Source organism: Pelodiscus sinensis, chromosome 8, assembly GCF_052426305.1.
Source record: "Pelodiscus sinensis isolate ZL-2025 chromosome 8, ASM5242630v1, whole genome shotgun sequence".
In the NCBI taxonomy this organism is placed as follows: Eukaryota; Metazoa; Chordata; order Testudines; family Trionychidae; genus Pelodiscus; species Pelodiscus sinensis.
This window is the reverse complement of record NC_143059.1, coordinates 63,557,303-63,571,896: the sequence shown is the minus strand read 5'-3', so window position 1 is coordinate 63,571,896 and position 14,594 is coordinate 63,557,303. Positions and strand designations below refer to the sequence as shown.

The following is a 14,594-nucleotide window of genomic DNA, read 5'->3' as shown; positions in this document are numbered from 1 at the left end:
CCCCCCCCTGCTGCCTCTATCAGAGAGAGGCAGCAATGCAGGGAGCAGGAGCTGGTGCTGGGAGGAGCCAGCTTAAAAGCTGGTTCCCCCCAGCACCATCTTCATGGGGGACAGGAGAGGTAGAGGCACAGCGGAAATGGCGCGAGCGGGGACAGAAGCTCATGTTACTTCTGCTGCAATTCTGTTTTTGAAATGTACAAGAGCCCCAGCGTGGCTCTTGCACTTTCAAAGGCTCAGGTGCCGCAAGGAGTGTGGGGCCAGCGGGGGAGTCCCACGCTCCCTACCAGGCTCTTGCTACAGTTCAGAGGCGGAGGCGCCCTTATAGACTAATCGAATCAATAGTCGATAGAAATCCCATCGACTGTTCGATTAGTTAATCAAGATTTAACATCCCTAGGATATAATCCCATCATCCACTTGTATTAAAATAATTTGTTTTAAAATGATATGTCCACATTTTGAATACTGCATCCAGATGTGGTCGCCTCATGTCAAAAAAAATATATTGGCATTGGAAAAGGTTCAGAAAAGGGCAACAAAAGTGATTAGGGGTTGGGAACAGGTCCCATATGAGGAGAGATTAAAAAGACTTGGACTTTTCATCTTTGAAAAGAGGAGACTAAGGGGGGATGTGATAGAGGTCTATAAAATCATGACTCGTGTGGAAAAAGTGAATAAGAAAGTTATTTACTTATTCCCACACTATAAGAACTAGGGGTCACCAAATGAAATGAATAGGCAGCAGGTTTAAAACAAACAAAAGGAAGTTTTTCTTCACTCAGCGCACAGACAACCTTTGGAACTCCTTGCCAGAGGATGTGATGAAGGCTAGGACTTTAACTGGGTTCAAAAAAGAGCTAGATAGATTCATGGAGGTTAGGTCCTTTAATGGCTATCAGCCAGGATGGGTAGGAATGGTGTCCTTGGCCTCTGTTTGTCTGGAAATGGGTGACAGGAGAGGAATCACGTGAGGATTACCTGTTGTGTTCCCTCCCTCTGGGGCATCTGGCATTGACCACTGTCGGCAGACAGGGTACTAGGCTAGATGGATCTCTGGTCTGACCCAGTATGACCAGTCTTAGGTTCTTAAATTCCTCCCTGTGATAGAGTTATATACTGTTACTTGTGTTGAGGACAGGAGTTATGCCTTCCTCTGGGGCATTCAGAACAAACACTATTGGAGATGGGATACTGGACTGAAAAACCCAAGAGATCTGCTGAGGCAGTTCCTCTGCCCCATCCTTGACCATCCCTTCAGGTGCTGAATGTGACTCATAACCCATTGAAGTCATTGAAAAGACTCCAGTTGGCCTCAGAGGGGTTTAAATCAGGTTCTCTGTGGACTGTTACCATCTGACTTTTGGTGCATAAGCAGAGCAGAGGCTGTAGATAGTTTGCATTGCAGCAGTCCCTGCATAGGCCTTGCCACCACCAGACACCTACTGCCAGGGACTTGCCAGCAGACTGATCAGACCCTTTTGTCTCTACCTGCAGCCTGAAATAGCAGCTAGCTTCCCATTTGCTTCCCTCACCTAAAATTAGCTTGAGGAACAACATTACTGGAGTAGGTATTTCTTTTAAAACTTCACTTACTGAAAAAACTGTGAGTAATCATTCTGCCATCTCTCGATAGAAAAGGTCCTTTTGACCGTAATGCAAATGAAGTCTTTCGATTTGCAGGAGGAAGTACAGTATGTAATTATATGCAAGAAATGTATTTTTATTTTTTTTATTGTAAGAAAGTTATAGAAAGAGTCCTGTCCCCAGGTTAGGGTGTTTAAGCTAAAAAATGAAATCACATTCATTTTCTAAAATAGGCATCTAGTACTTTATTAGCACACAAAGTTTACATATGGTATTAGGTTGCATGTTAGTTTTAGGAGTAGGAACATTTTCATCCTGTGTTCTTACTCCCAAAGTTTGTAGAGCAAAGAACACTGGTTCCTGCCAGGTCATGAGGTGAGCTCAAAACCCTCTGGCTGAGCAGCTGTGGATAGTTCCAAAGAAATGCCCGTGTCTATTCTTCCTTGAACTGTTTGCAGTGAAGCAGACTGGTAGGTTGTGACTGGAACCACTGGCTGCAGGTTGTAGTTCCATCGAATCTAGGCTACGGCTAACTGTAGTCTTCTTGTAGAAAAACATATGCAAATGAAGTGCGGCGTGGTATCGCCACATTTCGTTTGCATAATTAATTAGGGGCCGTTTTTGCGCAAGAGGCTTTGCACAAAAAGGAGCCGTCTACACAGCTCCTTTTTGTGCAAAAGCGGCTGTTCATTAAGTACGCAAATGAAGCGTGGCGATATTCCGCGCCAGCCTTCATTTGCATAAGCTTTTCCACAAGAAGGCTACAGTGTAGCCGTAGCCCTAAAGAATTATGATTGTGACTTAAAAGGGTAAGAGTTTTTATATGGAGAAGAATGGGATGATTTTTATGGGTCTAGCTGGAATATAGAGGACTCTGTAGGTAGTAGAAGAAGAAAAAAGTAGAGTGGGAGTGATTGTGGAATAAGAAAAGTAGCTACAGAACATGTGATTCCTGTCATTTGATGTCTCCTCTGGTTTTCTTCTTACAGAAAAAAGAAGAATGGTCAGGACGAGCAGCCAGAGACCTCCCTCAGTACCCAGTACCGATTGGTTAGCCCAACATTCAAGTATAATATGGACTACAAGAATGTTGGCAAATGCATTATTATAAACAACAAAAATTTTGAGAACCATACAGGTATTTCTTGTGCTTGTCTCATACTTTAATGTGTTCCCTATTCGCCGCATTAATTTTCTTTACAGGGCTTTAACATCAGTTGATTGATCAACAAGCCTTGTTTTCTCTCTTACAGACTTTTTTTTTTTAAGACCATAAAACTTAGATAAATATTTTTTCTTTCTTGGGAAATTGCTCTAGCAATTTCTTGGCCTGCTCACACTGCCTATTTAACATTTAGCCACGCCAGAAGGCCCACTTTTGCTAGGGACTGTTGTCCATGTGGCAAAGAACTTACCAACTTGCTTCACCGAGTTATCTTATGAACCCGACTTCCATGAATTATAATTTTCCCAAGCTGTCCTGTGGCCTGGTGCTATCATAGACTACAAATCCAAATCAAGCTGTATGTGGCTCTTGCTAATGCAGTCTGGACATTCTCCCTCCCCCTTATCTGGCTTATGCTGCAGAGTGGATGTCCTGTCTTCACAACAAAACCAAATTGCCTTATTCATGCATACAGGAGAGCAAGTGATAACATATAACACTAGAAGATTTACCTGGCATTGCTCACCTCCTTAACTCAAATAAGTTTTTGTCAGTCACATCTGAAGAAGTAGGCTGAGCCCACGAAAGCTCATACCACCATCTACATGTTTTGTTAGTCTTTAAATTGCTACCAGACTATTTGTTGTTTTTTAAGTTAAGTTTTGTTTTGTTTTGACATTTAAATCATTGCTTTGAGATGGGGCTGGGGATGAGGGGTTGAGGATGCAGGCTGCCCCAGGGAGAAAGGACAACTCCAGGCCCTTCTCACTGCAGGAGTTTGGGGCCAGGTGAGAAGCACCTGTCCATGGCTGCTGCAGCTCCAGCAGGCACATCCAGGGGAGGGGTGCATGTCCTGTGACTGGGGGACAGACAGCCTCACAGATAGACACACACTCTGACATATATAACAGATAGCTGTGCCCCCCCTGCTGGCCCAGTGGGGTTACTTACTTGTTCCCATAATAGAAGAACTAGAGAACACCGAATGAAAAGAACGGGTCGCAGGTTTAAAACTAATAAAAGAAAGTTCTTCGTCACACAGTGCACAGTTAACCTGTGGAACTCCTTGCCAGGGAAGGCTGTGAAGGCTAGGACTATAACAGAGTTTAAAAAAGAGCTAGATAAATTCATGGAAGTTAGGTCCATAAAAGACTATTAGCCAGGGAGTAAGGAATGGTGTCCCTGGCCTCTGTTTGTCAGAGGCTGGAGAGGGATGGCAGGAGACAAATCGCTTGATCATTGTCTTTGGTCCACCCTCTCTGGGGCACCTGGTGCTGGCCACTGTCAGCAGACAAGATACTGGACTAGATGGACCTTTGGTCTGACCCAGTATAGCCACTCTTTCGTTCTTATGACTGTCCCATTCCCCACCTCTGGCCCCTCGCTACGCCCCTGTGATCATTCTGCAGTATAACTCCCTCCTGCCAGACCCTTCCCTTTCCATTTTAAGAGAAACAATCGAATTCCAGGCACATCCCATTGTCCTGTCACCACCAAACCATGATCTTGCTTTAAGTTACGGTAAGAGGAGGTTGCATACCAAATATGATGATTCTAGCTCTTACTGTTTAGGAGGCGTTCTTGAACAAATGGGCTTACAGACAGATAGGCACACAGATGCACATTCCTAAAATATATAGATAGATTTGTATTGGAGGTAGTGGTTAATAACTTCCTCCAGAACCACTTTTTCCTGAGTTCTGTACAAACATAGTGTATAAAAGTGCTTGCTTCAAAGAACTTATATCCGTTTCCTTCATGTGAGAGTTGTTGGGGATTTCTGGCCTGTCAGGGAGGGAAGTTGAGGAGACGGGCCTAAGTTAAGAATAAAACCTTAACGTTTTCTGACTTCAAAGCATTTTGCAGCGTGTGGTATTGTTCATGTGTAAATATGACAAGGCGCGGTTCTTTTGTAAGACTCTCAACACGTTTTCATTGTTCTAATTTTGGAAGACGGTGCACATGAGCCTTACAGAGGTCAATGAGGCCACAGGGCCTACTCTACAAGATGCTGAGGCTATACAGCCCGTTGCAGGCCCAGGTCCATTTTTACCTTGAACCTCGCATTATTTTACATGAAAGCCAAAAATCTTACAAATTGATCTGAAAATGGCAGGGTTATTTGTGACTGTGTTTCAAAATCACATCACCATATTCTTTTCGAAGCCTGACAGTAAATTGTAAACCTGCGGAGTCAGCTGTGAGCATTCAAGTTATTTGCATTGTGGTATTCTTCATTTTCTGCCAGGTATGGGCATCCGCAGTGGCACTGATAAAGATGCTGGAGAGCTTGCCGTATGTTTTAAACGCTTGGGATTTGAGGTGGTTGTACATAACGATAGACGCTGCGATGATATATTGAAATTACTCCAACAAGGTAACAGTTCACATTCTTCACTGATGTACTTTTCCACATAATGAAAAACTTGGTATCAAAACAGACTGATGTTTTCATGCTTTCCATCTTAATTCAGAGCTATCAGTCAGATTCCCTTGATTTACTGAGAGAGTGGCCTTTGTCCAATTGCTCTGTCTGTCTTGGGTCTGGATCTTGGGTCTGGTACAGAGCTCAGTCCCTGCTCACTGAACACTCTCCAAATTACCAAAAAGTAGTTAAAGTCTCCACTCACCTGCAATCTGTTGCAATGAAAAACCCCACTTTTCTGAATGAGTTACGCTTCTCCTGTTGGAGCGCATGCTGGGTCCCACTGTACATGTAGTGCTGTTTTATCATTCTTTCATTTATATTAAGTGTAATGGGGTTTCCTTTGAACTGAGAAAATGTTATTTGATTTGCAGCTGCGGCTGAGAACCACAGTGATGCTGCTTGCTTTGCCTGTGTCTTCTTAAGCCATGGGGAAGAGGGCACAATTTATGGCACTGATGGAACGTTGCCAATCAAGGAACTCACCACACTTTTCAGAGGAGACAAGTGTAAAACACTGATAGGCAAACCCAAATTGTTTTTCATCCAGGTAACAACCTTGCAAAGTAGACAGTACTAAGAGGAAAACTGTTCCCAGTGGTTTCCTGTGGTATGGTGGCACTGTAGGTAAACTTACTGAATTTTACAAAGATGTTTGACCAGCAAATCACAGATGGGGGGTAGCTGGCTATAGACATTGTGTATTTGACAATATATCCAATGTATATAATACAAATGTGTAAAAATGTACCTATTTTCATTCTAACTCTCTCCTCCCATCTCTTATATGCTACTTCTCTCTCTACGTAATACTACTCAGGGGTAGCCATGTTATTCTGTAACTCAGAAAACAACAAGTAGTCCTGTGGCACCTTAGAGACTAACAAAAATATATATAGTATCAGGAGCTTTCATGGGTAAAACCCAACTCATCTGATGAAGGGGGTTTTAACCACGAAAGCTTTTGATCGTCTATATTTTGTTTGTCTCTAAGGAGTCCCGGGACTAACAGGTAATACAAGCTCTTCAAATGGAAGAATTATCTTGGAGACAGAACTGAGCACATTGAAGATGGTATCAACATATAGAGTACGTTATTGTCCAAATTTCTGTGAACACAGGCTATTTCTATAGATTGTTGTTTTCTAGCAGGAGAAATCTGTACATACAATTATTTTAGTGTATTACTATATTATACATATATTTACCAACATGCTTCTGAAATTTGTCAGTGAACTGTTGTGCTAGTAAAAAGTGCCCTGTTGACAACCCTGTGGACTAACGCCCCCAATTTATCTGCTTAGGATGTACATTTTAGGGTGACAGCAGGAGTGAAAGTTTTCCCCTACGTCTCTCCCCCATCTTCCTTTAGTCCTGCTATGCAAGGTGTGAAATACGTCATCTCAGATGCTTGGCCCTCCGCTGATTGCCAGCAAGTGTCAGAGTGACTTTTTTATGTGTACAGTTTCCCATTAGAAACAGTCCTAATATGTCACCTCGCCAAGCAGCATAGCTAGAGAGAAAGTGAGGACTGAAGTAGGGGAATGGAGCAAAATATTTAAAAAGTAGAGACTTGGGGTGTATAATTGTAAAACGTTAACTGTGTAAAGCCCTTGAACTGCGCTGGCATGGCAGTGAATGACTTGGGTACTAAGAAATATAATTCTGTACTTCACTGTTTAAAGGAAATTTAAATGTTACTCTGCAGTGTAACTTAGAGACATAATAGATCATCCATTCAAACTAGTTGACTGTCAACATTTTAAACTATGAACAGTTTTGCTAAACACGTAGACTCAGAGCCAGTTTTAAACAGGATTTTGTACTTTGTGGAGATTCCTGTTTAAAAATGTATCACTAGTTGTGGTCCACCCAAAGTTCTCCCAAAGATTCAGTATGATCAACTAGCACATTTTCCGACAAGACTCTCCCTGGCTATAGTAGATGGAAAGGCCTGTTTTAAATGGTTAGTTAAATCACAGTCACCAACAGGATTTAAAACATGACCAGTTTTCCCATGTAGACAAGCGCTATTTGTCTTTACTCTGTTTTCAGGCATGTAGAGGATCTGAATTTGATGATGGGATACAGACGGATTCTGGACTTGCTGACGACACAGATGCCAATCCCAGATACAAGATTCCAGTAGAGGCAGATTTTCTGTTTGCCTATTCCACCGTGCCAGGTAAGTAATGAAAAGGACAGGCTGACTTCTGTGTGCAACTGCATTGACAATGAAGCATGCATTTTCCACCAGGGCTTTAGAAATTTAGTCCCTAAATATGAATAAGTAAATATCAAAGAAATTGAACAGTTGGGGGCAAAATAATTTGCCTGTCTTAGGTGTATTTGCTTGTAACTTTATATCTTATCCACTTTATTTCCTCATTAGTGAAATGGTAATAGTGATACTTCATGTGAGTATTGTGATAAATACTACCTGGATGATGTAGAATGTGTGTGAGTGTGTGCGCGCGCGTGCGCAGACATGAATGATGTACTATAAATATATATGCGCATGAATGATGTGCTGGACTTCAACTATCTAAACATATGTTGGGAAACTAACGCAGCAGGACACAGATTATCCCACGAGTTCTTGGAATGCATTGGAGACTTTTTTTTATTTTATTTTTTTAAAGATGAGAAAGCTACTGGGGGAAATTTGTTCGGGTATGTCTACACTTGCTCCCTATCTCGAGAGAAAGAAACAACAGTTATTTCGAGAGAAGGGTTTCTCTCGAAATAATGCTGCTACGCAAGGTGTTTTATTTCGCAATAAGGTGATTTCAAAATGGCAGCCAGACGCCATTATGCTAATTAAGCGTGGGCTATTTAAATCCCGTGCTTCATTAGCAATTTTGGAACACAACATTTGCATCTCTATCTCGAGATAAAATCCAATCTAGAAGGGTATCTAACAAATAGGGAGGAACTGGTTGAGAATTTTAAAGTGGAAGGCAGCTTGGGTGAAAGTGATCTTAAAATCATAGAGTTAATGATTTTAAGGAATGGTAGAAGGGAGAACAGCAACATAAAGACAATGGATTTCAGGAAGGCAGACTTCAGGAAGAGAGCTGGTAGCTAAGGTCCCATGGGAAGCAAGGCTAGGAGGAAAAATAAGTGAAGACAGTTAATAATGTCCCTTTGAAAAAGTGCTAAGGGCCCTAAAGCAAACTATCCCAGGGTATATCTACACTACCACCCTAGTTCGAACTAGGGTGGTTAATGTAGGCAACCGAAGTTGCAAATGAAGCCCGGGATTTGAATTTCCCGGGCTTCATTTGCATCTTGCCGGGCGCCGCCATTTTTAAATCCCCGCTAGTTCAGACTCCGTGCACACGGCACGGAGTAGGTAGTTCAGATTAGGCTTCCTATTCCGAACTACTGTTACTCCTCGTGGAACAAGGCAAGATGCAAATGAAGCCCGGGAAATTCAAATCCCGGGCTTCATTTGCAACTTCGGTTGCCTACATTAACCACCCTAGTTCGAACTAGGGTGGTAGTGTAGACATACCCTCACTGTGTAGGAAAGATAGAAAGTATGGCAAGAGATAACCTTGGCTTAACCAGGAGATCTTACATGATCTAAAAATCAAAAAGGAGTCATAAAAAAAGTGGGAACTAGGTCAAATTGCAAAGGATGAATACAGGCAGTCCCCGAGTTACGCGGATCCGACTTATGTCGGATCTGCAGTTACGAACGGGGCCGTCTCCCTGGTCTCCAGCAGACCAGGGAGAGGAAGCAAAGCGGCGGAGCACACGGGCAGCGGACAGCCCAGACGCGGCTGGGCTGCCCGCGTGTTCCGCGGCTTTGCTCCCCGTCCCCCTGGTCTGCAGACCAGGGAGAGGGGGAGTAAAGCAGAGCAAAGCCGCGGAGCCCGAGGGCAGCAGGACAGCCACGGCGCGTCTGGGCTGTCCCGCTGCCCCCGTGTTCTGCAGCTTTGCTCCGGACGCCTGTGGTACAGCAGCTGGGGCGCTGCCAGTTGGTCCCGTAGCGCCGCTCTGAGCGCTACTGGACCAATCCGGCAGCACCCCAGCTGCTCTGCCCCAGGCGTCCCCAAGTCAGCCGCTGCAGAAACTGACCAGTGGCTGACTACAGGAAGCCTCTGCCCCGGGCTTCCTGGAATCAGCCGCTAATCAGTTTCAGCAGCAGCTGACTTGGGGATGCCTGGGGTTCTTAAGTTGAATCTGTATGTAAGTCAGAACTGGCGTCCAGATTCAGCCGCTGTTGAAACTGATCAGTTTCAGCAGCGGCTGAATCTGGACGCCAGTTCCGACTAAGGGTACGTCTACACTACAGCGCTAGTTCGAACTACACACCACTTAATTCGAACTAGCTAGTTCGAACTAGGCTTAATCCTCGTAAAATGAGGTTTACCTAGTTCGAACTAAGCGCTCCGCTAGTTCGATTCAAATTCGAACTAGCGAAGCGCTAGTGTAGCGCCTATTAAAGTTAGTTCAAACTAACGTCCGTTAGTTCGAACTAACTTTGTAGTGTAGACATACCCTTACATACAGATTCAACTTAAGAACAAACCTACAGTCCCTATCTTGTACGTAACCCGGGGACTGCCTGTATAAGCAAACACAGGTATGCAGGGACAAGATTAGAAAGACAAAGGCACAAAATGAGTTCAGTCTACCCAGAGATATACAGGGTAACAAGAAAACATTCTACAAATATATTAGAAGCAAGAGGAAGACAAAGGACAGGGGAGGCCCATTGCTCAGTGAAGAGGGAAAAACAAGAACAGAAAACTTGGAAATTGTAAAGGTGCTTAACAACTTCTTTGTTTTGGTTTTCACCACAAAGATTAACTGTGACTGGATGCCTAACATAGTGAATGCTAGTGGAAATGGAGTAGATTTAGAAGTTAAAATAGGAAAAGAACAGGTTAAAAACTAGAATAGTTAGATATCTTCAGCTATCCAGACATATCTTCAAGTCACCAGGGCCTGATGAAATACATCCTAGAATACTCAAGGAGCTGGTAGAGGAGGTATCTGAGCCATTAACTATCATCTTTGAAGAGTCATGAAAGTTAGGAGAGATACGGGCAAACATAGTGCCTGTCTATAAAAAGGGAAATAAGAACAACCGAGGAAACTACGGACCAGTCAACTTAACTTCCAATTCTAGTATTCTGTGATTCTGTAAGAGCTAAGAATGATTGGCCTTTATATAAGGTGCTTCAAAAATGGGTCATAAGAACATAGAAATATCTATGGTGGGTCAGATCAGTAGTCCATCTAGCCCAGTATCCGATCTTCCCACAGTGACTGGTACCAGGTGCTTCAGAGGGAATGAACAGAACAGGGACCTGTCCTCCATGAATTTATCTACCAGCAATCCTTTTTTTAACCCAGAGTTCTATTCCCCCCCTTAGAGAGGAAAGATAATTCATGTGCTTCCTTATCTCTTTCTTCTTTTAGGTTATTATTCCTGGAGGAACCCAGGGAGAGGCTCTTGGTTTGTGCAGTCTCTATGCTCCACGCTAAATGAATTTGGGAAACAACTTGAATTAATGCAGATCCTCACCAGGGTCAACTACATGGTGGCTATCAACTTTGAATCACAGTCGGACGACCCACGCTACAGTGAGAAGAAACAGATACCCTGTGTGGTCTCCATGCTCACTAAAGAGCTTTACTTTACAAAGCATATTTAAAGGGGTGATGGCAGGGCACACCTTTTCCCCCCAGGAGGTTTGACTGTACACTCAGGGCACAGCTCATTCATGCAGATACAGATTTTTCCTGGCTTCTTATAATTGCGAAAGCAGATATAGCCAATTTGCTGAGCCCTAATTAAGGTTTTGTTGGAGGAAAAAACAACTTTGGACCAGACCCTCAGCTGATGTAAAGTCCATAATTCCATTTTCATATGTCCTCCTATGCTGATTTACACTAGCTGAGGATCTCGTCCAGCATACTTAGCAATACAGAAAAATTGGAAGTTGTCCATTCTATACACTCAACTAGATCCTACCGATGTCTTTCTGGTTGCTTTTTTCATTTTTGTTTATTTTTCTATTGTTTGATTTATCTCACTCACTCACTCTCTCTCACACACACTCCCCCATCTCAGAATTTTGAAAAACAAATCTATTTGATTGCTATTTTCCATTGTTTCTAGTACTGTACTGCATTGCTAAAAGATGGAAGACTTTCTACTTATTCTTCATGTTTAAGAAGAGCTGTACAAATATACATCGTTCTAGGAAGTAATGTTAGTTAAGGCATCCTAGGGAGAATACAGATTGCATAGGAGTGTGACTAATTGTGGATTATTAATATTTGCTGCTCTATTTCTTCTGGATTAAGTGGTGGATTTGCAGACGTTGATATTTAAAATCCAGATAATAGTTCCCATTTGTCTGAGTTGGACTAAATAAGTTGGCATTTTCCCTTTCTAGCTGGCTTTCATTATAAATCTGTTGATTGTGTATTAAAGTGGTTTTTTGCAAATCAACCAATTCTACCTCTATTGGGAAAAAATGTTCTTGTGAAGCTTAGAAAGTATATTTGGGCAATATCTTTTTCCAAGATGGAAGAACTAAAATGTATTGACATTCAGATTCTTGCTAATGGTTATTTTTCTTGACTGCATCACCTTTCTTTCATTCTGTCCAAAGCTAAGTAACTGACTAGGCAAGATGCAAGTTATACAAAACAAAAATAAGTTTGTCAGTCCAGAGAAATTAAACAATTCTAGAAATCAGTATGTAAAACTTCTACATTGAACACAACCAAATAAATTCTCAGAATCTTCCAACAACAGCTCCCTCCCTGAAATCTTGCTAAGGTAACACCATTATGTATCACTTTTATTATCGGATGTGTGCTTAAAAACTGAGCCCCTATTTGGAGTGGAGTTTCTGATCTCATACATCAACTTCTTTCTCTAAGAAAAATAAAGAATAGTGACAATTTGAGCTATCCTTGCTTTACGGTGTGCTCAAATGTACTTAGTTATAAGCCCAATCAAGGCAGGTAACTAAAGAGAACATCTGTAAAGAGGATGTGGAAATGTAATATTAATGTGGCCAAGATTTTCATCCATTTACTACACAAGTAGAGTTTTACTTTGCAAACTACATTTAAAAGATAGTGGTACTGGAAATAGTGAAATTACTGATTGTTACTTGCAAGTTATTTAGATTAGAAAGTGTCATGTTCAGGAATAGTTTTTAAAACCAACAAAAATCAATTAATAGTTTTTATTTTAAAATTATATTGGTGAATGGAAACAATGACATTCTTCATTAATAAGTGTGATTATTTAGGTTTTGTTTCTCTGTTCTATTCTGCACACACAAAGTACTGCAATGTACTTTGTAAATGTAAACATTCATCAGGTATCAGAACTGCCTTTAACTACAGTGTTTTTCTTTTTTTCCTTCGGCTCTGAGCCAGCAAATGCTTGTCCTTCTCTTTGATATGATCTCTCATGAATATTCATTACCTATTCAAAAAATGTCAGGTTAACCAGTTGTTCACTTAGGTGGTAATGGGTGAAGTATTCTTTCTTTCCCTATCAAAATTCAGAGTAAGGTTCCTTGAACATTTCTAAGAATATGTATATTAGTGCCAAATTACCAAATTTGTAAGTCTAAATATATTTTCTTACTGTTGAGACAAAATGTACTTTTTCTTAAATCAAATCTATATGTCTGTGAATATACAATTGAATATTTTGTGGAAAAATTGATCAGTAAAGAATTTAAATTTTCCATGAACGTCTGCTTGAATGTCATTGCAGGTGGTAATACTGAATGCAATCTAAATGCATCCAAAAGCTCTCTTCAGCAGACATAATCGGTCTTCTGTGCCTTTGCCTCTGTGAGCTTTCCAGCCTTGCCATGGAAGAATTCTGAAAGAGTTGGCTGCTTTCTGTGGTTTTGATATGGTGGTGCAGACCCTTAGGCTACATCTACACTGGCAGCTTCTTGCGCAAGAACTCTTTTGTGGAAGAGTTTTTGTGCAAAAACTCTTCCACAAGAGAGCGTCTGCACTGACGTGCTTTTGCGCAAGAGTATCCATGGCAGTGTAGATGCTCTCTTGCGCAAGAAAGTTCTGATGGCCATTTTAACCATAGAGGCTTCTTGCGCAAGTAATTCATGTTGCCTGTTTATACTGGCCTCTTCTAGAAGAGCTCTTGCGCAAGAGGACTTCTCCCTGAGAGGAAGTGTCAGAGTTCTCACGCAAGAAGCCCTGATTTTCTACAGTATAAATTCAGTTTACTTGCGCAAGAACACGTGGCCAGCGTAGATAGGCGGCATGTTTTTGCACAAGAACGCGCCAGTGTAAACACAGCCTTATTGGAACAAATCAGCAAAGCTCAAGTTACTTCTGTGGAGTTACGCTCATTTTCACTGTCTGAAAATCTGGCCTTTCCTCAGCAGACAAACCAGTTTCATGAGCTGACATTTAATTCAGCTAAAAGTTGACTTAATCATTTTATGAAATGAATTGAAATTATTTCTATTTACCGTATTTTCCGGCGTATAAGACGACTTTTTATACTAAAAAAATCCCCCAAAAATCGGGGGTCGTCTTATATGCCGGATATAAACATACAGGCAGTCCCCGACTTGCAGGTACGAACGGGGCTTTTCTCGCCCTGGAGGACACGGACTGTGGGACCTTGCGGTCCCGCCGCCCGTGTACTCCAGGGCAAGAAAAGCTGCTCCGCATCTCCCTGGTCTGCAGACCAGGAAGACGCGGCGCAAAGACGCAGAGGGGCTCCGGCAGCGGGGCAGCCCAGGCGCGTCGCGGCTGTCCCGCTGCCGCCGTCCTCAGAGGCTTTGCTCCTGGTGTCCCTGGTCTGCTGGAGACGGTCCCCAGCAGACCAGGGGCACCAGGACCAAAGCCGCAGCAGCGGCGGGGTCCTGTGCCTCTGAGGCTTTGCCAGAGCAATGCCTCAGAGGCGCGGCACCCCACTGCCGCTGCGGCTTTGGTCCCCGTGTCCCTGGTCTGCTGGGGGGGGGCGCAGCTAGTCCCCCTCCCCCCCCGCAGCAGACCAGGCTTTTGTTGTGGACCCTGGGGCAGAGCAGCTGGGGCGCTGCCAGTTGGCCTCTTAAGGGGGGGTAGTCTTATACGGCGAGTATAGGCAAAAACCTATGTTTTAACTAGAAAATTAGGGGGTCGTCTTATATGCCCAGTCGCCTTATACGCCGGAAAATACGGTAAATCCCATCTGCACTCCTAACCAAAGCAGCACCTTCTCCTCAATGCTCACAGGCACCAGCCCCACCTTCCCTTGGCAGCCAGTTAGCCCATTTGTTATAGTCCCTTTCCCTGCCCCGGAGCTCTCTGCTGAATGCACAGCGGTAATCCATGCTAGCAGCCTTGCCTCTCTTCCTGAGGCTGTGGGGGCTGTACACAGAAATACCAGATCGCAGGGTATTCTGGAGG

The 14,594-nt window shown here is 43.0% G+C and overlaps 1 protein-coding gene across 2 annotated transcripts in view; it reads left to right on the top strand.

The window, feature by feature from the left end:
- CASP7 (caspase 7) overlaps window positions 1-12,910 on the top strand; it is a 37,449-nt gene extending 24,539 nt beyond the window's left edge. For both annotated transcript variants that reach the window (XM_025190684.3, XM_006134972.5), the window contains exons 3-7: window positions 2,574-2,722; window positions 4,998-5,126; window positions 5,549-5,724; window positions 7,230-7,359; window positions 10,611-12,910. In XM_025190684.3, the coding sequence (XP_025046469.2) occupies window positions 2,574-2,722; window positions 4,998-5,126; window positions 5,549-5,724; window positions 7,230-7,359; window positions 10,611-10,846 (820 nt within the window). In that variant the 3' untranslated portion in view covers window positions 10,847-12,910. The remainder of the gene's footprint in view (window positions 1-2,573; window positions 2,723-4,997; window positions 5,127-5,548; window positions 5,725-7,229; window positions 7,360-10,610) is intronic.
- The last annotated feature ends 1,684 nt before the right edge of the window (window positions 12,911-14,594 follow it).